At 34.2% G+C, this 24,362-nt stretch overlaps 1 protein-coding gene across 10 annotated transcripts in view; it reads right to left on the reverse strand.

Moving 5' to 3' along the window:
* LOC141544610 (uncharacterized) overlaps window positions 1-24,362 on the reverse strand; it is an 80,090-nt gene that overhangs the window by 18,564 nt on the left and 37,164 nt on the right. For all 10 annotated transcript variants that reach the window (XM_074270989.1, XM_074270996.1, XM_074270997.1 and 7 more), the window contains exons 7-10: window positions 17,699-17,732; window positions 13,788-13,857; window positions 4,967-5,063; window positions 2,090-2,166 (exon numbers count right to left, since the gene is read on the reverse strand). In XM_074270989.1, the coding sequence (XP_074127090.1) occupies window positions 2,090-2,166; window positions 4,967-5,063; window positions 13,788-13,857; window positions 17,699-17,732 (278 nt within the window). The remainder of the gene's footprint in view (window positions 1-2,089; window positions 2,167-4,966; window positions 5,064-13,787; window positions 13,858-17,698; window positions 17,733-24,362) is intronic.

Genomic DNA, 24,362 nt, shown 5'->3' on the forward strand with positions numbered 1-24,362 from the left:
TCTCTATCCAACACTTTACACTGATAATCAGGATGAAGTAATAGATCTAATACTTATTAGCAGAATTGTCAATGGAATGGGATTGATAGAGGATACAGAAGAAATAAATCAAAGAACTGAGATTCCAATGGATCTTTATAGATTAGAACAAGGAGGTAGTGCTAACAAGGAATATCTCAAAGGGGACAAATTAAAATACTGGAATTATATTTTTAAAAAGCAGCTGCATATGTATACAATGGGGCAAAACAGTTTTTCATAAAAATTCTCCAAGACCAAGAAATGTTTGTTAGTGGGACATAAGTTTAATATGATGAGGGTATCAAAAGGGATTATATGATCTTTGCAGCAAAAGTGACGGGCCTTATTCTATCTTCATAATTCCACATGATTATGTTTAGGTAGGACACTGGAAAAGTGCAGTCCAGAGGAACTAAAAGAGTCATTAGAAATCAACCACGATTTATATCATAGGACAGTCTGGTAATTAAGTAGAGGTGTCTAGTTTTCAAAAAAGACAATTTAAAAGATGCCAGGAATGGAGAAAGAGCTATCAATTTGTCAATCCTTTCCGTGTCCTGGGCCAGGTGAGGTTTCCCGTGATGTCGTCAAAAAACTAGGGAATTTCTTCAACTTCATTCTTTAACTCAGAACCATTAGCCCTGGCTGCACATTATAGAAAGCTATAATTTAGCTCACTATAAGAAAACATCCCAAACTATCAGAGCTGTTCAATATACAGTGGGCTGATTTACTTGGGGAGTAACTTTTCAATCACATCAAATTTTCTACTTTTTTGGGGGGATTCTGCAGACAGGATTTGTTAATTCTGACAAAGATAAACTAGATTCACTTTGATCATCAATGCTAAGATATTATTATGATGGCATCTTCAATGCCATACATTGACATTTTTATATATTGATGGAATTTAGTATATTTTTTCGAACGTGACATACATTTCCAGATATTGATATTCCAGGTTATCCTGCCATCAGTGACAAAAATGTTAGCTTGCCTAACAAAAAAATCAGAACATATTTTTAAAAATGTGCTCTTTCACATGCTTCCAGATCTATGGTATTTCTGTTATCATAATTATTTTGCTGAATAAAGGGAAAACAATGAAATAATCAAGTAGTTTAACTAACTTCTTTATCATTTAAGAAATGTTCAAAATTGCAGTATCCTTGGATTACTCTTTTTCTTCTATTATTACCTAGCTAGGGTTGGAGTTTTGCTGTTGGTCCCTATACCCACAAAGAACATTTCAACTCCTAAAAAAAGACAAAAATACATTTTAAAGTACACTAAGTTCTGAAAATCACTTCCAGTAAAATTTGTATGAAAGACACTTTTAAATCTGAATAGAAGTAAGTGCAAGGGATAATGTTGTAAAAAATTACCCATGCATATGTACTGTCAAAAAATGTTATAATTATAAAATAAAATAAAAAATTAAAAAAAAAAATGAAAGACACTTTTACTAAAATAAAATATCAGAAATTACAGTATCTATTGTTGTATAACAAATGGTCAGTAGAATGATTTTACAGAGGCCTGAGGAGAATTACATGATGATGCTCAGAGAAATAAACAGAATTAGGAAATCATCATGCATGGCAACAAGAAGAATATACGATGATCAATTCTGATAGATGTGCCTATTTCCAACCATGAGATGATTCAGATCCATTCCAATAATCTTGTGATGAAGAGAGCCATCTACACCCAGAAAGAGGACTGTGTAAACTGAGAATGGACCACAACATATCATTTTCACTCTTTCTGTTGTTTGCTTGTATTTTGTTTCCTTTGTCAATTATGTTTTTCCTTTTTCAATTGATTTTTCTTGTGCAGCAAGATATTTATATAAATATGTATACATATATTGGAATTAACACATATTTTAACATATTTAACATGTATTGGATTACCATGGAAAATGATGAAGAGAAGAAAGGGAAAATTTGGAACACAAGATTTTGCAAGGATCAATGTTGAAAAATTACTCATGCATATGGTCTATAAATAAGAAGCTTTAATAAAAATCTGTAAAAAAGGAAAATTTAACATCACTTTTCCATACCTGTTCCTGGTCACTTTTATCAAAAATGTCCTGGCTTCCATCTGGTGGTCCTTTACATTTCAATTCTTGTTTCAAGTCTAAGTAATATTTAAGTGAAAATTTATTTTATTTAGAATTATTTTTCTTATATGAATGAAATCCTCTCCTTATTAACAGTAATGGCAGTTGTGACAGATAATGATTTTATCTATTGTAATCTATGTTCAGATAAGTCATAAAATATCAGAAATTTCTACCTTATTAATTAATTAATTTGATTATTTTGCTATTTCAATCTACTGCTAGATTTTAAGCTTTTTGTGAGATGCTCATTTTAAAACCTTTCAGTTTTGTAAGTAATTTTTAAAAAAGCATCACTGGTCTAATTCTGCAATTATTAATTCAATGTTATTACCATGTAAAATTCCCCTCAACTTATATAAATTAACATTCATGAAAAACCAAGCTATTTACAGAGATATTGATAATACATCTCAGAAAATAAAATTTAAAACTTTGAATATCATTTATTTTATGATAAAAATTAGTTTATCATACATCAGTCCAAAACATCTTAACAAATTTTGTACTACCATAAACTATATAAAGTTAGGCTTAGTATATATCGGTCTACTCGGCACTAAGAAACTGAAGGAGGGTTAGAACGTTGACAATGGAAACAAATGCTTCCATAACAGCATGAAACAGATTTAATTAGTAATATAACCATTTTAACTAACTTGCTTATTAATATTTTTGCTCATAAAACTAGGCTAAAAAAGTCATTAATTTTCCTCTTTCTAAATACATAATAGACAAATTGCCTGATACATTTCTACCCTTATTGTTTTGTTTTGTTTCCTTCATTCATGGATGCACCATTTTCTGATTGGGGAAGACAGTGTTTCAGTGACTATGGACAGGTGGACAGGAGAGACTGATAGCATATGTGCTGCTAGAAGTGACCCATATTTCTTCCTATGTGTATACTCTGTGTGGGCGCCATTGCAAGTCTGACAGTTCAGTGATGATGTTATTTTTTTTTTACCTCAGAAATTAATGAAGTAGACAATATATAACTCATACTCATTGGATAGGAGAAGTCACCTTCTGTCCATCAGTTTCTAGAATATCTGGAACAATGAACTCATTTGATCCATAGTTCCCTTTATGAAAAGTTCGGAAAAACAAAAGGGTATTGTATCTAATTTGAATAAGCCTTACAATGGATGACAGTGTCATGTACATAATAGTAGGTACTTTGTAACTTTAGTCTATCGTGTTTTTGTTTTTGTTTTTTGCTGAGGCAATGGAGGTGACTTGCCCAGGGTTGCACAGCTAGGAAGTTGAAGTGTCTGAGACAGATTTGAACTCAGGTCCTCCTGGCTTCAGAGCTAGTGCTCTATCCACTATACCAACAAGCTGCCCCAGTTGATCATGTGTATAATGAATATGCCTTTAAAAGAAACCAACAAATTGAGATATTGGGAAATAATTATCAAGAAGACTAGTAAACTCCAGAAAAACTTTATGGAGTTTGCACATGACAAAGTTTCTGAAAAGGGAGATTTCACCAGATGGCCTGAAAGGACACAGGGCAGGACAATATGTAGGAAAATGATGAAAATAGTTTGGATGAAAAAGAGGGAACACAAACAGGACGAAGTAGGGCTGAAAAGGTGAGAGTCTTCCTGTCCAGGGCTTTAGGGGCCCCCATTTCTGCATCTGCTAAATTATTAGTGGCAAATGATTTCCCTCTCCCCTTCCCCAGTTATGTGAAAACTTTTCTTTTTCAGTTTGTATTTTCCGTTCACCTCATTTTAACATTCTTAAACTATTGTTACTAGACTCTAAGGTTCAGCAAAGTAGGCCAACAAAGAACTCTCAAGGACATCTGGAGCTCCTCCTATTCAGTGTGAAAGGAAAGGAGTCTTTGGTTGCTCTCTCCCCACCCTGGTTCCAAAACAGCATCTTCCCCTATCTATTTCTCACTTCCTATTGCCTGCTCTTTTTTTCACCCTTTCTCACTTACTAACATTTATTGACATTATGCTAGAGTACAAAAGTCTGAACAGAAACAGAATAATCTAGCAACTTCTGAAGGTTTTTAAAAATGAATTTTTATGACAAGTATCTTCAGGTTACACTTTACAGGAAGTAAATAAATTAAAGACTTCAGCATCTGGGGGTGAGAGACATCAATGAAGTTAGAGAGGCAGGCCTGCAATGAGGAAGGTTTCAGCCCAAGTTCCACCTCTGAAACACACTGGTTGTGTGACTATGAACAAACTTTCAGTGCTCTAGGCAATTCTCTGAGGCTTTGTTTCAATGAAGTTTAAGGTCTAGTCTCTATCACCAAAAAACAAATAAAGAAAGAAATAAATGATGTGACATGACCTCATATCATAGAAGTTGTCATCTGTATAACTAACCAATTCAGCTGAAAAGTAACTCATTCAGTTTGCTAAAACTAAGCACATTGCAAAGGCTGGAGGAATATTAGCAGAGACACTTCCTAGAGCCAATTAGTCACTCCACATCATGTATAGCTTATTTCTTTGTCCATTAACCTCTTGCCTTCAACAATATTGATTATAGTACTGTGAGTAGCAGTGGGACAACATGCAATTTCTTATCTTCTATCTATTTGATGATACTTTACTCCAGCCCCAACATTCTATCCCCTATTTTTCCAGCTCTCACATACATTATATTTTTGGTTGCTGAGGCAATTGGGGTTAAGTGATACTCAACTAGGAAGTGTTAAGTGCATGAAAATAGATTTGAACTCAGGTCATCCTGAATTCAGGGCTGGTGCTCTATCCACTGCCTAACCTATCTGCCCCTTCTTTTTCCTTTTTTAATTGAAACCCCACTTTCTACACAATATAAACTTACCTTCATGTTGTCCCAAAGAAATAACGTCTTGTATATTTTGACTTGTAGATGCAAATATATGTTCTGAAGATCTTTCCAAGACACTTTCAAAGGAACACTGATAAAATAAAAACATCAACAAAATTGTTAACAAGTCCACTGATTAAAGTACTCCTAAATGTTTTCTACAATTAAATTGTGAAGAATTTCCACCTAGAGAGAAGGATCTATAGAAAACACAATATTTTTACAACATTTTCTTCAAAAGAACCGTTTCATGCTTACACTTTTCATGATTATTTTCTATCTTTTTTTTTTTTCTTTAGAGGAGATAACTCTGAGTTTTCATACAGAAATGGTTGAACTTGTAAGGAAGGATAAAATTCTAACTCAGGATATCATTATGATTGTCATTACATAATACATAAAATAATATTTTTCACATGCTAAATATATGTGAGAAGAAAATGTTTTTGTACATAATCCCTCTTAAATAGTGGCCTATTTAATAGAGGCCTAAGCTTGGAATCAGGAAGATTGCTCTTTATGAATTAAATTCTGGCCTCAGACACTAGCTGTATGCCCCTGGACAATTCATTGAATCTCATTTGTCTCAATTCCTTACTAAGAAGGAAATGCCAAACTATTTCTATTCCTTTGACAAGAAAATACTAAATGTGCTCTTGAAGAGCCAGACACAAATAAAATGATTAAATGACAACAAAGCCTTGGCCAGTCCAATTTGATCTATGTTTGACCTATCTATCCATCTATCCATTCATTTATCGATCTATCTATCTATATATGTATGTATGTCTGAAATGTGTATATGTATCTAAAACATATACACACTGATATATATTATACACTTATTCCAATATATATATACATGTCTACTATAAATATATATATAGAATTATATATATATATATACATATATATATATACATTAATACAAAAATACATACAAAGAAAAACAAACAAAAGACAAAATGTTTTAAAAAGTATATAAAAAAGATGAGAATATGTCTTATATAAATTTGCCAGTGGCATTTCTCTAATCATCACAGAAACAGAAAATTTAACTTAACCACAATGCAGATCTATTATACTATATAATTCATTGTTACTAGTTGGGTATTCAATATCCAACTCTACCCCTCTCTCATACTTAGATTAGGAGTTTTTCTCTTGGTTTAATTTCTTGTTCTCATGCTTGATGTTTTTTTTTTCCTTGTTTTTGCTGATGCAATTGGGGTTAAGTGACTTGCCCAGGGTCACACAGCTAAAATGTGTTAAATGTCTGAGATCACATTTGACTTCAGGGCTGGTGCTCTATCCACTGTTCCACCTAGCTGCCCCTCTGCTTGCTTGCTTTAATTCACTTAAGGACCCTCCAAATCATGAGGTTGTTTTTTATTTTTTTTTAATTTCTCAAGTGGTATCTGATACAAAAAAACTGTCTCCTTTCTTCATTTTACATACATTCGTAAGCACAGGCATATTTGTTTTCTTGTTTTCATATTTTATGCTTCTATCTTTGGTTATTTCCAACATAAAGCTGAGAGCTAATCCATTTAACTGTTCTTGTTGCAAAAGAGACTGTGCTGTAATTCAGATTTCTGACACTCATTTGCCAGAAGAAATGGAAACCATCTGACTTTTCTCAAATTCCTAAAATTTAAGCAATCTATGAGATAATTCCATTGAAATGTTTCCCGACAACACATTAAAAAGTTGTCAGCTTGTAATCATATAAGCCCCCCAAAACTTTGCAACTTCTTCATTTCTATTTATGATACTTATATTTTACAGGTACTTAGCCTTTAAAAAACTCAGTTATGGCCTTTTCTCTCTGCAACCCAATAATGGGTACATACTGCTGAATCTTTCTCTAAAATGAACAAGTTATTGTTTAACATTTCATATTTCCACAACCACTCCATTTTGTTTTATTTTATCATCTTGCATCCTACTGAAATGACTTTTTGGCCTATAATGTATATCTGTTCCAGGTAATCTTTCAGTCTGATTTCAATGTTTTTTAAAAATATGTTTCAATATGTTATTATACTCTATATGAAAAGACAGTGACTCCCAAGACTCTCTCTTTTATAGAAAATAATTTATGTTCCCATTACAGGTCCTCTATTATAGCTAAATGTCAAGACTTACATTACTTGGAAACATCCCTATCTTTTGCCTATCCTCTCTCCTAGAAGTTTTCCTCCTTCTTTTAAGCCAATCAAGTTTTGACCTTATTATTAAGGCCTAAGTATTACCTCTTGTCTTTCCTGATTAAGCACAATTAATTATGTCATTTCTTTTGTATTGGACTCAGCAGTAGTATGTACAATTTGAAAAGAAAAAATATAGCTATATATAATATGTACACACTGGGGCAAAATTGTTTTTCTTAGAATGTCTTGTGACAAAGACCTACATGTATTAGTTATTGTGCTATAAGTTTAAAACGATGTGACTTTCAAAAAGGCAAAAGTAGGACAGCATTCTTACTGAGACAAGATAGGCTTATACCCTGTCTTGGTAAAATCACATATTTATTACGGTACTTAGGACAATGGAAATTTGCAAGTTAGAGGACCCTTAAAGACTTTAGAAGTCATCCATGACTTCTACTCGATAGAAAAAATACATATTTAAAACAGAAGTCTTGTACTATGTGGTGTGTGTGTGTGTGTGTGTGTGTGTGTGTGTGTGTGTGTGTGTGTGAGGTGTGTGTGTTATAGGTCTCTTTTAGTTTTGTAAACTTATGGAACACTATTCAAAGAAATATTTTTAGGTTTATAAAATAAAAAACACAATTTTATATAGGAAATGGATTAAAAATTAGAAAATCATTCATCCATTCCAATTGCTACCACCACAAATTTATGATATATAACTGGACCCTTAAGGGAACCCTATGATACCTTCCTTATCAAGTGACTATCCCAATCCCCACAGCAGCTCTTCCACAACTTTTCATCCTCTCTCAAATTTTCCATGGTTTCTTTCTTGCCCACACTTTGAAATGAGAAATTTGCTTCAAATTTTACTAAAAAAAATGAGGCTGTTTGAAATGAGCTCCCTCACCTCTTCTCTTCCACATCTCCTATCTCTCAGATGCCTTCTGCCAATATCTCCTTCATTCCTACCTTGCATGATGAAGTAGGCTTACTCCTTACCAAGCTTGAGCTTTAAAACTTATTCAGGTGACCCTGTGCCATCCCATCTCCTCCAACAGATTTCCCCCCTCACTCATGCCAACTCTATTATTTATTTTTAATTTCTGTAATCTATTCCATATCCCTTACAAACATGTCCATTTTGCCAACATGCTGAAAATCCTCTCTAGACATTTTAATCCCTGTTATCATCCTTTCTTTTTTTTTTTTTTTTTTGTAGTGCCCTAAGCCACAACCGTATTGTACTGCCTTTTTACTGCAAGCAGCCAGAAATGTAAGCAAGTAACAGACAGAATGGAAGTAGACTTTTCAAAATGTCTTAAAACAAGGGACCATGAAATTGGAACCCAATGTTTACAAAATAAAGAAATATGGGTCACAAACCCCAAAATACCTACCAAAAATATGGACATGTGAACAAAAATTGTGGTTAGAGCACTGAAGCTGCATTCACAAAGATCTGAGTTCAATTTCAATTTCTCTCTCAAACATTTACTAGCTGTGTGACCCTGCAGTAATCCTAATTAACAGCTATTTGTTTCAGTTTCCTCATTTGTCAAATGGTAATGATAATAGTATTTACATCTGAGGATTGTTGTGTGAATCAAATGTAATGTGCTGAGTATAATATCTACCATGGGAAAAGTACTATATAAATATTTATTATTTATCAATGATATATAACCCATTACTAATCCAACAAATTTACTAAGGAAAAAAAAAACATCATTAAGTCATATTTTTATATGTAAGTTACTCTACTAGATTCAATGGGAGAGTCTAAAAAAAACCCAGATTTTTTTTGCCCAAGGAAAAATGTGGTATCAATAGACCTCAAAAGAGGGGGAGAGCTTGCTTCCATAGAGGAAGAGATAAAATAGTATAAAGGAAGATAAAACTACAGTTTACAAAGGCAACAGGTAAATGGTGGAGAAATACATTTTGAGAAGAAACTCTAAAGTCTTGAAGATTAGAAAATACAAGGCATAGGCAGAGAACAAAATTTCTATAGTACTTAGAATTTCTTTAGGCAAGTAGTGAAAGGTAAGGTCAATAAGTACACTACAATAAACTCTACTAATAATAATGACTTATTTTTTGGTGAGGCAATTGGGTTTAAGTGACTTGCCCAAGGTTACACAGCTATTACATGATAAGTGTCTGATATTACATTTGAATCAGGTCCTCCTTGTTGCAAAACCACTGCCCTTACCACTTATCCAACTAGTTGATCCTATTAACTTAAATATTTAAAATTAAAACCTATAATAAAACAATAAGATTTTTGATCCACCATGCAGGATCCATGTTATCAAACATAATAAGTACTGCAGACAAAAATCAATAAGTCTGATTATATAGAGATCTGTGTAACAAACAAACAAATAAACAAACAAACAAAAACGTGCTTTTGAAACTAAAAGAATAGAAAAAGGTTGGAAAATATTTCAAATCTCTATATAAACTAAGTTAGATAATAACAATATGTAAGATATACATTCAACTCTCAATATGCATATATTTTAACTTTTGCAAATTCAAGTATTTGTGAGATTAAGTCAGTAACCTCATGTTCACTTTCATGATAACAACCTGCATGCAAAGTAGAGATGAAAAATGAAAGCCACAATGCTGCAAATTTGTGGAGCAGCTGATATGTATTATTCCCTTCATTAGTCTTATTCATCTTATTTTTATAGATTAAAGAAGTCTGTGCATTCCATTGCCTATGAAAATTTACATGTCTGGACTTAAAACTCAAAGATCTATTATAATTATGCTCCCAAAATCTAATGCAACACTCAAGGGGTCCTCTAAATAAGAACATTACAGAAATATATCTCATTACAACAAAGAATATTGAAGAAAGTAGATTAGGACACATTGAAATGAGATTTCTTTTTTTTTTTTAAGACAAATTCTAAACACAGACTGTATAAACAATACCTTAATAAAACTGTAATCAATCTTAGTGTCACAAGATTACATAACTTAGAAAAAAATCCTTTTTAAGCAGTTATTATATAAATATATGCCTATACATGTGTATGTATATATATATATATATATATATGTGTGTGTGCGTGTGTTTGTGTGTGTGTCAGACACAGTGTACAATGGTGTGAATATGAATACAAGTAAAAGGAAAGGCAGCCTTCCCCTCAAGGAGCTTAAATTCTAATGAGTAAAAGGAAGCTGGAAAAAGGTCAAAGACAAAGGATTCATCTGGGAACATGTCAGAAAATTACTTCAACAGTATTTCTAGGTTAGAAATAATATGGTCAATCATTCCTAGGTAAAGATGAACTTTGGTTTGGTGGTCATTGGAATTGAATGCCCTCTTTCCCATTTCCCATATATTCTATGTATAGTTTGACTTTAAAATCATTTTCTAACAATGTGACTTCCATGACAGCTGAAGATTGACTGTATCTGACACATATCTTTTAATCTCTAAATCTAGCAAAATAGCTCAAAATGAAGAAATGACAATAAAAATATCATTAACTTCATGAAAAAATGTTCCAGTTTCCCACCACTGAAAGAAACTTAAAAATCAACATGTTTATTTGATCACCTTAAGAAGGTGAAAAATTAAAAAGAATAGAGAATTCTGGGAAGATGGAGGAGCAAGTTGGTAAATTTGAAGCTCTCCAGATTTTCCCCACAAATAGAACAAATTTGTGCCTCAGGGCCAACACTGGTGATAGATCAAGATAACTTGGGGCAGGACAGGGCTTCTGATACAATCCAAAAAGCCCCAAGATTGAGGAGTAACTTGTCTGATGTGCAAACACCTCCAGGCAAACTACACAGAAACATCAAGTGGGGAGCTTCTCAGCTAGCTGGATATGGCTGGAGTCTCGGCAGAAACTTTCACTCCACCCCACTCTTTGTCAAATTCGGGTTTGAGTCTAGGAAGACAGAGTGAATCCTGGATGACTGGGAATTCCAGGCTCCACTGTGCTGCAGAGAGAAGGCCCTGGGTAGGAAGAAATCAGCACTTGGTGAAGGTGGAGCTCTTGATTTGGAATTCCTGATCAGAGTGGAGATCTCAAGGGAAGCTTGAGGCACCATCCTCCAATCCTATGATTAGAGATGTTTATACTTCTTATTAAAAAAAATGAGCCAGCAAAGTAGACTCCCACCATTAAATCATATTATGGGAATAGAGAAAACCAGAATTCATCTTCAGAGGAGGACATTTTAGTAACAAAAAGCTTCTTCTACCTCAAAGAGTAATGTGAAATGGCCCCCTGCCCAGAGAGAATTTATGGAGGAATTAAAAAAAGAATTCAAACATCAAATGAGAGACATAGAGGAAAAAACTTTAAAAAATAAAAATAAAAAGCCAAACAATGAAAAAAAGACGATTATGAAAAAAAAGTTAGCCAACTAGCAAAGGAGGGACAGAGTCTCAAAGATGAAATCTGAAAATGAGAATTGGATAAAGGGAAGCCAGTGAAGCTATGAGAAACCAAGAAATAACAAAATAGACTATAAAGAATGAGAAAATAGAAGAAGGTAAAACATCCTATATGAAAACTGAAAGATGTGAAGAGCAGATCAAGAAAAGAAAATATAGGAATAAGCTCACTGTTATAACTTTTTGACAAAAAAATGGACCTTGACACAATAATGCACGAATACAGTCCTGGAGTGATAGGACATGAAGGGAAAAATAGAAATAGAAAAAATCCCCTGATCACCACCACAAAAGATTCTTTTTGGAAAATAAACAGGAATATTCTAGTCAAATAGTGAAATCCCCAGATCAAAAAGAAAATTTTGCAAAAAGCAAAAAAAAAAAATCAAAACATTGGAGCTGTTACAATTAGAATTGTGCAAGACTTATCAGCACCTACAATAGAAGACTACAGGTCTACAGGTCCTGGAATCAATCTATCCACAACAGGAAAAAAATAAAAAGCTATTCCTATGGCCAAAAATATCACATCCAACAAAATTATCTATAATTTTGAATGATAAAAAATGAATATTAAATGAACTTGCAAATTTTCAGGACTTTCTTTCAACCAAACCTGAACTTAACAGAAAATTTAACATATAAGGGACAATATTAAAGAGCAATTTTGAAGAATTCCGCATAGAGAAACTGTTTAAACATCAAAATATTGTTTGGTTTTCCCTGGAAATGTATACTATGCTTTTAAGATTTACATCAACAGTAAGGTAGCTCAAAGGAAAGACTGGTAGAGTTAAGATAAAAATAGTAATTATGTAATAGAAAGAAAGCATAGAAGAAGAATACAAGCAAGCATTAGAGAGAGGGAAGACACAGTTCTGAAAACCTACTCACATCAGGAATGGGTTCAACACTACATATATAATATGAAAAGTATAGCACTCTCCAAAAATCTATGAAGAAGTAAGGGTAGTGGGGTGGGCAGATGGGGAAGCAAAGGGTAAGGAAAGAAGACAAGGGAGGGATCCTGGAGTGGGGAGAGGTTAAGTAATAACAAGACAAGTTATAAAACAGAATTTAATTAGAATCAGTAGGGATAGGAAAGTCGTGTGTGTGTGTGTGTGTGTGTGTGTGTGTGTGTGTGTGTGTGTGTGTGTGTCTATATATGTCTACATAAATATATATTTTCTTAATGGTAGCTTTCTTGAGGGTGAGAGGGTAGATGAAAGGAAAGAGTATAGTAAATAAGTTATACGGCAGAGAAAACAATTTACAAAGAAGTAAAGAAAAAATGGATATTCATGAACTTAATTTCTTCTAATAAATATATACTTTCTTTATCTGGTAATTTGTTGATGTATATTTTTAATTCTCCTTGAATTTTTGAAGGGCACATGACAATGTTATCTTTTGCTTTGTTTTATTTTGTTTTGTATTCCTTTTCTGTTTTTATTTTTTTTACTGTTTTTTTCAAATAAAATAAATTTTACAAATAAACAAAATGTCATAGAAAAACAAAAAAAAAAATTTACAAATCGTGGGAAATTCTAATATACCACTAGGAGAACTATAATTGGTCCAGGTGTTTTAGAAAACAATATGTAAGAATCAAAATACTATTTTTTTATTCCATTGCTAAGAATTCATCCTAAAAAGAGCAAGGACAGGAAAAATAAGAACTATGTGTGCAGAAATATTCATAGGTGCTCTATTTGTAATAAAAAATCAGGAGCAACCGGTGCAACCAACTTTTAGAGAAAATTAGTATTATTATGGAATGAATCACAGATATGGAGCAAGAAGAGACCTCTAGGAACATCATAATATTATTTATTTTAGAGTGTAAGTCATGGGATTTGAAGCCTGGTTCTCCACTCCAAATCTAAGACTCTTTTCAGTGCATAGTTAAATACAAAGGTAACAAGAAAATATGGAGACTGATAGAGAAATATTAGCAGAATGTAAATTGCATAAAAGTTGGTTTCAGTTAGTTATTCAGAAGAAAAAAAAAACACAACAAAACTTAGAGGTGGGGAAACTTGAAAGTCTGATGCAGAAAAAAAGCTTCTTTGCTTTAAAATAATTTGGGTCCTTTTAACTCCATTTGGATCTTTGGTATTAAATAACTAAAGAGATTGTATAGTATGTTTACAATATCTTTTAACAAAACAAAGCACTGTCTAAACTGAAATATGAGTAGAAAAAAAAATCAATAAAGAAACTTTACCTCCATATCAAAACTGAATTCGTTATCTGTGATTAGCTGGAGAATTTTCCATTCTGGTATGTCAGAGTATCTTTCAAAAAGAAACCAAAAATTAGTTCTTTTATTTCCAGAAGTCAATCATGAACAAGAAAACTTTTTAGTTGTTGCAAGGTTCTTTGTTACCCAATGATATGTTACAAAGGATGATTGAATAGAAGATATAATCAACTATTCCTATTCCAAGATTCATTTTGGTAGAGAAGAAAATATTAGTTTAGAAGCTATCAGGGGCTCTTTCCTCCAGAATAATCTCACTTAATTTTTACACTTTTCTAAAGTTGATAAACAAACACAATGGGACATTATAAATTCCCAAATTATTAAAACCTTGGAAATCTATTTGTAATAGCATGTCACTGTTCTCTGTACCTTCCCTTCTAAATTGTGACAATTACCCTCAACAGGTTTCAGCTCTAGATATGAGTTGTATTTGTTGTTCAATCATTTCAGTAGTGTCTTATTCTTTGATCCCATTTGGCATTTGATTGGCATAGGTACTAAAGTGGTTTGCCATTTCTTTCCTCAATTCTTTCACAGATGGGGAAACTCAGGAAAACAGGATTAAGTGAGACTTGCCTGGAATCATAACCAAATAAGTATCTGATCTAGATTAGAACTCAGATGACCCTTCTTGATTCCAAACCCAGGACACAGTGCCCACTGCTTTGCCTAGTTGTCCTTTAGATATGTGAATATATCATGCGTTCCAGTCTCAGTAAGTCTTTATTGTAAAAGTAAATGTTTATCTTCCTTGCTAGAAAAAGTTTTTACGATCCCTGTGGTAATCTACTTTCAAGGAGTTTCAACTCCAGATTTTTCAATTCACTTGCGCTGGAGGGAGAGAGTGGTTGAGTTCAGAATTCAAGTTGGGGTACATTATTTGTCTTTGATTAATGTAGGGAAATTTCAGAGAGAAAATAATGCAGATGAGCAACTGTTATGGGAAAAATTTCTGGGGCACACTTGCTCAATATAACAAAGGGGGGACTTGAATCCAATTTATCTTTATTCCCTGTTCACTAGCACAAAACCATTCTCTTCTCAGCTCCTTAGGATGTGTTAGCACATCTTTCTTTCTCTTTCCTTCTTCCTTTCCTTCTTCCTTTCCTTTCCTTTCCTTTCCTTTTTCCTTTCCTTTTTCCTTTCCTTTCCTTTTTCCTTTCCTTTCCTTTTTCCTTTCCTTTCCTTTCCTTTCCTTTCCTTTCCTTTCCTTTCCTTTCCTTTCCTTTCCTTTCCTTTCCTTTCCTTTCCCTTTCCCTTTCCCTTTCCCTTTCCCTTTCCCTTTCCCTTTCCCTTTCCCTTTCCCTTTCCCTTTCCCTTTCCCTTTCCCTTTCCCTTTCCCTTTCCCTTTCCCTTTCCCTTTCCCTTTCCCTTTCCCTTTCCCTTTCCCTTTCCCTTTCCCTTTCCCTTTCCCTTTCCCTTTCCCTTTCCCTTTCCCTTTCCCTTTCCCTTTCCCTTTCCCTTTCCCTTTCCCTTTCCCTTTCCCTTCCTTTCCTTTCCTTTCCTTTCCTTTCCTTTCCTTTCCTTTCCTTTCCTTTCCTTTCCTTTCCTTTCCTTCCTTCCTTCCTTCCTTCCTTCCTTCCTTCCTTCCTTCCTTCCTTCATTCCTTTTGCTCTGATACTTTGATACACATGAGCAATCTCCCTTCCTTTCTTCTTAAACTTGAGAACTGACTGCTTATTTGGTCCTGTTTTTTAACATTCTTCTTCCCTTTCTCATTTTTCAGTTGTATTTCATCTCCTTTTCCTCCTCTTTATAGCCTTCACCTTGTCTTCTTTCTTATGTCTTTTCCATCTCCTCAAATCCTCTTTGGGCTCACTTTCTTTTCTTCCTTTAGTTGGAATCTATCTTCTTCAACTCAGCTTCTCAATTTTCACTTCAACTAACTCTACTTTTTACTTAAACTTCTCAAGGCCTCCTGAATTTTTTTATTAACTTCCAAATTTTTATTTTTCTTTCCAGATTCTTAGGGCTTCAAAATCATGTTCCTATTTGCTTCCCCTTAAATTCACATCTAAAAGAGGAATAATATAATACCATTAACAGGAATAATGTAAATGCTGCAACATGTCCATCAACCATAATCCCATAGAAAAAGAGATCAATTTCCTGGGACTATCTTGTTAGCATATCTAAAAGACTGACTCAATTATCTCTTTAGGTATCCTGCAACAACTTCCATAGATACAATGTACATGAGAGTTTGTTCTTACCTAGGCTCCCCCCCCTTGTTCCCTTCCTAACTCTGTTCTAATGGGCTCTTTTCTCTACATCAAGGACTTACTTCCCTCTGACTTTAAAAAGCCATGTCACTTGAAACATCTTGCTTAATCATATTTGATTTAGCCCCTAAGCTATTTCACATTAATCAATGCCATCCTATGGGGCTGTGAAAATATCTCAGTTGAATTTGTCATATTAGGAACTGCTCTGGGTGCTTTATAGTTCTAATACTTCATTTTTTAAATAAATATAGGAAGAAAGGTTCCAAATGTTCAGCTTCTTGGGATCAGGGGACTCTTCCCACCAATCTCCCGAGACAATCACTCCCAACTTTGCCTCTTTTCTCTTCACCTTCCTCCTTATTTAAGAGAAAAAAATTATCATTTCTTGGAATACTTCATTCTACTTGATCATCTAGAAAGTGGAAAGGCGTTTTTCCAGAATTTTCACCTTCTTTTATATTAAGAGTAACTCTTAACACTGACAGCAACAAAGAGCACAGAATCTGTAGGACACTGCAAAATAACATTCTGTGCTGTGGGAAAATGAGCTCACTAAAAGTGAGATACTTAGCAATCTCTGTTTTAGTCATTCCTGTTAATGACCTTTACAACTAATCCTTTGCCATATCTGTTTGCCTTTGTAGGAGCTCCAGAGAAGTGCGTTTTCAAAAGGTTTACTACTTCTCAAGATACAATGCCAACTTGCCCACATCTCTCTAATTGGAAAGAAGAATATTCCTGCCAAAGTCTCAAAGTAAAAATTAGCTCTCTACCATAGTTGTCTACAAGAGTTCCAAGCAGAAACTACTCACCAGACGCTTCCCTCTTCTCTACCATTGCTTCTCTCCTTGCTGAGAAATCTCCAATACCATATCTTGTCTTAATTTAGGATCCTGGTCCCAGTGACTAACCCCCAGCCCCTGTTGATAACTCCTTGATCTGAGCACTTAGGTAAAACTTCTGCAAGTAGAAGATGATACATATTTGCATTGCAGATGTGATTTAAAAGCCCCCTTCCAGGTGGCTAACATGTGGTGTGGCCATATGGAACATAGCTGGTTCATTCTTCATTCATCAAATACTATTTATTAATAGTTCTATTAGGGTTTTGTGGATAGGAAGTAGGAAGGGGGTAAAAATACAGTGGATTCAACTTCTTCCTTTGTCACATAATGATTTCATGAACCCAAACTAGTCACTTAATCCTTCAGCTTCCTCAGTCAACTATCTATACACAAAACAGTTAATAATCTGATAAATAAGCTTGAATAAACACATGCACACACATACACATAGTGTACATATATGTGTGTGTATATATACACACACATATGCAATATATGCATAAACATATATACACACATAATAATGTATATATATATATATATATATATATATATATATATATATATATATATATGTGCAAATGCACATGTACCTAGTAGGTGTCCAGTAAACCTAATTTGTTGAAAGTTAATTAAGCAAAAACATGAATTAATATGATAGTATAAAAATTCTATAGCATAGTATAGCATAGTATACTATAGTAGTATAAAAATTTTGGATTCATGACAGTCTGCTTTGTCTGAATTGAAAAACCTATTGAAGACTGGACCAAGAAGATTAATCAAAAGCTACAAAGCCTACCTGCTTGTAGAATCTTCTGAAGAACTTTCTTCTGCTATTGTAGAAAAAAGTAAAATACAATTAAAACTTAATATATAAAAATTAATATAAAAGGCATAATTTTAAAGCTATTCTACAATGTATTTTTGAGCAACGCCAATATGATTCAAAGGGAATTGTGATATAGATAAATGTCTTTAAGTTGAATGAGGTGGGTAGAAAGAGGTGGTCTTAAAATATGAGTTATCTGTGAGTGATCTGGTTACATTAATTGCTTCGCACTTTCAGAGCACCATATCTCTAAGCAAATACCATAAATAAAAAGAACAATCTGCTCTAACATGATTAATTTGGGCTTTTTTATGTAAGTAGATTGCAAAGACGATATTGGGAAAGATCGACTTTCTTACCACAGTCCTCACAGATAAAATGTTTGGAAATATAGTACTGCCACATTCAGCATGACATGGCAGAATATTCCCTTTTATAAATCAGAGAAATCCACAGACATTCAGTTTAGCATAACATAACATATTTCTATCTCTTCTCCATGGGCAAGAGATCCAAAACAATGTAACCTGTCTAAAGCTCTATAATCCCTGGAAGAAAGGGATTAATAAGTAGAAAACCAATGTATTTTTTCTATTCAAGTCTTCTTGGGAAGGGAAACTAAAAATAAAAACAAAAGTAATGATTTACAATGCACATCTATTATTTCTTCTGATCTTTGACTGCAAAATATAGTTTAAAAATATTGTACTGGGCAATAAAATAAGAAATTCTTTTTTTTTTACTACGAACCATGACATGAGTCTAAGGGAAAGAACTAAGAGATAACTATTTCTCCATTTCACTAGGTATATTATTTTGTTATTTAATTCATAAATCATTCTCCAAAATTGACTTTCTCCAAAACATTGAAAATGATGCTGCCAGATTGCTTTTGAACTAATTATGTCCAAAGGAATATGAGATTTCATTTGTATGGAAATCACAGTGATAAAAATTACCTTCACTGATAAACAGGGAATTTCTCTGCAAATGATATTCTTTTAATTTAATAGTTTTTATTTACCAGATATATGCATGGGGAATTTCACAACATTGACAATTGCGAAACCGTTTTTTCTAATTTTTCCCCTCGTTCCCCCCCACCCCAAAGATGGCAGGTTGGTCAATACATGTTCGATATCTTAAAGTAGAAATTTATACATACACACACACACACACACACACACACACACACACACACACACACGACCAAAAGGTTGTTTTGCAGTCCAAAAAGAATCGGACTTTGAAACAGTGTACAATTAGCCTGTGAAGGAAATATAAAATGCAGGCGGACAAAATTAGAGGGATTGGGAATTCTATGTAGTGGTTCTTATGCTGGGTGTAGCTGGTTCAGTTCATTATTGCTCTATTGGAAGTGATTTGGTTCATCTTATTGTTGAAAATGGCCATATCCATCAGAATTGATCATCATATAGTATTGTTGTGCAAGTATACAACGATCTTCTGGTCCTACTCATTTCACTCAGCATCAGGTCATGTAAATCTATCCAGGCTTTTCTGAAATCATCCTGCTAGTCATTTCTTACACAGCAATCATATTCCATAATATTCATATACCACAATTTATTCAGCCCTTCTCTAATCAATGGGCATCCGCATCCCTTTCCCTTCTTTAAGATCTCTTTGGGATATAAGACCAGAAGTAAAACTGCTGGGTGAAAGGGGATGCACAGTTTGATAACTTTTTGAGCAAAGTTGAAAATTGCTCTCCAGAATGGCTGGATGCATTCACAATTCCAGCAACAATGTGTCAGTGTCCCTGTTTTCCCACATCCCCTTCAACATTCTGCATTATCTTTCCCTGTCATTCTAGCCAATTAGAGATGTGTAGTGGTATCTCAGAGTTGTTTTAATTTGCATTTCTCTGATTAATAATGACATGGAGCATCTTTTCATATAGCTAGAAATAGTTTCAATTTCTTCTTCTGAGAATTGTCTGTTCATATCCTTTGACCATTTATCAATAGGAGAATGGCTTGATTTCTTATAAATTAGAGTCAATTCTCTTTATATTTTGGAAATGAAGCCTTTATTGCAAATGATATTCTTAGTGAATTATTAAGTTGAGGCACTGTGAGGTTAAGCAACTTGTGTAGAGTCAACCAGCTAGGATGTATCAGAAGTGAGTTTTAAACCTATGTCTTCTGACAGTAAAGGACAGCTCTTTAGCCAGTTTACCCAACTGGTTAGGACCTGCAAAAATGTTCACTGTGTCTCCTCAGACTGAGAATTTAGAGTTCCCGCTACTCTCTGATATATTTTAAGTGAAATTTCATTATATAACATAATACATATTGAGTTATCTAATAATGATTTATTTCCATTTAAACATAAATAAGCTAAAAATGTCATTTTATACTATGCAGCCAAAAATGGTATTTCTAGATACTTTCCTGAAGAGTGGAGGGCCTGAAGATATCAACTATGTTCATAAATATCAAAGTAGCTAATGCTTCTCCCTAGGCAGATATTTTAGTATGGTAGTTTTTTAAAACATAAAATCAAAGAGACAAAAAATGCACAAATCTTTGAGCTCTTCCTTCCTTTTGTCACATAAAGCCTCTGAATTGGTTTTCGAGTGACAGAATCCACATATATTTTCAGCAGAAGATACTTTGGAAGAACTTCAGGAAAAGTCGGTCTGAAGAACAGGGGTAGGGTGGAGGTGGCCCAGCAAAGGTACAATACAGGGACTGAGGTCAGAGTGGATTCTGTCCCCTGGAGAAATTTACTGGGAATCTTTTAACTATAATACAAGCTATTCTGTCTTGGTTCAGAAACCACTGGATCAGCAAACAGACTTTTCCTGAAGTTCTTCCAAAATATCTTCTGCTGAAAGACTTTCAACTCAACTTCAGAAGACAAATAATGAGACCCCAAACCCCAGGAAAACAAATGGGTTTAGCCATGCTTACACAGCACTAGATGGAAGACAGCAACCCTGGCCCCAGGGAAGCATGAAACTACTGTTGCCTGTAGAGGAAATTTGAGATAGAGGAAATTTGGGACAATTTCCCTATTGTCCTAAGAGCAGACCAGAACATTTAAAAATGAAAAGCAAAAGAACTCTGACCATAGATAGATTCTATGGAGATAGGGAAGTGCAGACCTCAAACCCTGATGACACTTGAGGCAAAAAGCCATCAGGTCAAGCCTCAAAATGTAAGATAACTTGGTCTGCAACTCTGAAGATTCTCTTAGTAAGAATTATAAATAGATCTTAAAAGAGTTAAAAGGAAAGTGGAGAAAGGAAATGAGAGCTTTAGAAAAAGAACCAGAGATCTTGTTTTAAAAAAAATACTACTTCCCGGGGGGGGGGGGGGGGGGGCAGAGCCAAGATGGTGGAGAGGATAGATGCTTCATTCTGAACTCCCTTCTACCCTCACTTACTATATACCTAATTCAGCCTCAGAAATCATGCTTGACTGGTAGGATTCCCAAATATTGGGAGTACAACACTTTGCCAGCCAAAGATTACTTGGAACTTCGCCAGATAAAGTCTGTCTTGATCGGGTAGGAGGAGTCCAGAGCAGCCAGGGAGTCAGAACACGGAGGCTTGCCCATGCTGAGTGGACCCGGAGCACAGTGTGATCCCTGTGGGTGGAGAATTTGCAGGGAGGACTCTACCACACGTTGTCTGCTCTGCTTTAATTGAAAAGCAGTAGATCAACAGAGAAGTTACACAAACACCAAAAGTAGCATATACGCCAAAACACCAGAGTTTAACAGGACCTGACCATACCCACCCAGCACCAGGAGTGACCCAGCACAACCCCAGTACAGCTGTTCAGCCATAGTCTACCAGAACAGAGACACTTCTGCTGCTCAACCGCTTGTCCCAAGGCAGCCACTAATGGGGCTCTGCCCAGGGCACACTTCCTGCCCAGTGGGGTACTTCCAAAGAAAATCACACTACTGCATAGCAGGGTTCTGCCCAAGACACTCATAATTTCTGCACAGTGGGGGCTCTGCCCAGGGCAGTAAGACTTTGCAGCAGAATGTCCACTCTTCAAGCCTGTTTTTGCAGGACAGTTACTGTCTATCTGTCCCTGTTTTGCAGAGGAAGCTGAGAACCTCCTTGCCCTGAAGCCAGACACTAAGGGCTTTAAAAAAAATGAATAAAAAAGCCAAGCTAGCTTTAACTATAGATAGCTTCTATACAGAAATAGAGCAGATTTCTAACCCTAAGGAGACTAATAGAAGAAAATTTCCAGAAAAAAAAAAAACAAAAACAAAAACAAAGGGGGATATAACCTGATCCCCATCAGACAAGTTCAACTGGAAGAAATCAGAAAATATCCTAAAACAGAGCTAGAAGAAAAATGGATAAAAAAAAAGAGAAGCTCTGCAAAAGAGCATGAGAAATGCATATAACTCATTAAAAGAAAGATTTGATAAAGTGGAAAAAGAAAACAACTTCCTGAAATGTGAAATGGAAAAGGTAAGGGACTCCCAGGTAAACAGAATTTGTGAATTTGAAAAGGTAAAGAAGTCCCAGGAAAGTAAGATTTGTTCATTGGAAAAATGAAAATAACTCATTAAAAACAAAACAAAACAAAACAAAACAAAACAAAACAAACAAACAAAAAAAAAAATGAGTGAAATGGAAAAAATTCCATAGAGCAAAACAAGTCATTTAAAAACTCAATTGGACATATAGAAAAAGAAGGGAAAAAAGTTAATGAAGCTAATAACTTATTAAAAATAAGAACTGATTTGATTAAAAATCAGAACTGATCAGAATTGAATGTAAACTGCTTGCATTATTATCTTTCTACCCAGGTTACTTATACCTTTGGAATCCAATTATTACCATGCGACAAGAAAATTGGATTTACACACATATATTATATCTAGGTTATGCTGTAGTACATTTAATATTCATGGAATTGCCTGTCATCTAGGGGAGGGAGTAGAGGCAGGGAGGGAGGGAGGGGAAAATTTGGAAAAATGAATACAGGGATAATGTAAAAAAATATATATATTCATGCATATGTACTATGAAAAAATTATATTTATAAAATTAATTTAAAAACTCAGAATTGAAAAAACAGAAATGAATGATTATTTGAGACATCAAGAATCAGTCAAGAAAAAACAAAAAAATGAAAAAAATAGAAAAAAATGTTAAATATCTACGTGGAAAAATAAGAGACCTGGAAAATAGATCTAGGACACATAATCTAAGGATAATTGGAATCTCTGAAAAGCATGATGAGCAAAAAGAGCCTAGACACTATTTTTCAGAAAATCCTCCAAGAGAACTGCCTCACATGTAAGAGAATCAGAAGGTAAAATAGGCATTGAAACCCCAAATGAAAACGTCAAGTAATAACGTGGCTAAATTTCAGAACTGTCAGACTTAGGAAAAAATGTTACAAGCAGCCAGAAAAAAAAAAAAAAAAAAAAAAAAAAAAAAAAACAATACCAAGGAGCGACAATATAGGATAACTCAGAATCTAGCAGCTTCCACATTAAAGGATCAAAGGGCCTGGAATCTCAGCTTCTGAAAGTCAAAAAGACTTGGAATGCAGCCAAGAATAAACTACCCAGCTAAGTAAGCTGCACATTTTCTTCCAGGGAAGAAGATAGACATTCAATGAAACAAGTGAATTCCATTTATTCCTAATGAAAAAATAAATAAATAAATAGAGCTAAACAAAAAATTTAACCTCCCAATAGGAGAACCATAAAAGATAAAAAGAACTCTTGTTTTTTGTTATAGGCATACATAAAGAGCATTTGTATAATTTGGTTTTACTGTTATAATATTTAAAAAATTGGAAAATAAAAGTGGAAAGGGGATTTTATCAGAAAAGGGAAAAGGGGAGATAAAAAGAGGGAAATTACATCACACAAAGAGGCAAAGGAAACCTATTATATCTGAGGGAATTAAGGGAGAGGGAGGTACATCGTACTCTCATCAGATTTGGCTCAAAGAGAAAATATTAGACATATTTGGTTTACAGAGAAACTTCTCTCACCTCATTGAAAAGTGGGAGATGAAAAGGGAGAAGGAAAGGAGTAAACTAAATAGAAGGGAATACAGAAAAAAAAATAAGACAAAGTTAAAGGAAAGGAGGAGGGACTGAAAGGGGATGGGAGGGATTCTAAAAAGGGAGAGCGGCATGAGGCAAGTGGTGCCCTAAGTTTAATACTGGGGACATGGGTAAAGAGGGAAAGGAAAAGGAAAGTATAATCTGGGGATAATAAGATGGCAGAAAATACAGAATTAGTACTTTTAACTGTAAATGTGAATGTGATGAATTCTCCCATAAAGTGGAGTCTGATGCACACTGCATCAAAAGCCAGAATCCTTCAATATATGGTTTGCAGGAAACACATTTAAAGCAGGGTAATGCATACAGAGTCAAGGTAAAAGGCTGTAGGAGAATCTATTCATTATGCTTCAGGTGAATTCAGAATAGCAGGGCTAGCCATTTTCAGATCAAGAAAAGCAAAATATTATCTAATTAAAAGAAATAAGGAAGGAAAGTACATCTTGCAAAAGAGTAGCATAGACAATGAAGCAGTATCAATACTAAACATATATGCACCAAGTAGTGAATATATATTGTGCATATATGGTGCGCCAAGATCTCCTAAAGGA

Source organism: Sminthopsis crassicaudata, chromosome 5 (genome assembly GCF_048593235.1).
Source record: "Sminthopsis crassicaudata isolate SCR6 chromosome 5, ASM4859323v1, whole genome shotgun sequence".
In the NCBI taxonomy this organism is placed as follows: domain Eukaryota; kingdom Metazoa; phylum Chordata; class Mammalia; order Dasyuromorphia; family Dasyuridae; genus Sminthopsis; species Sminthopsis crassicaudata.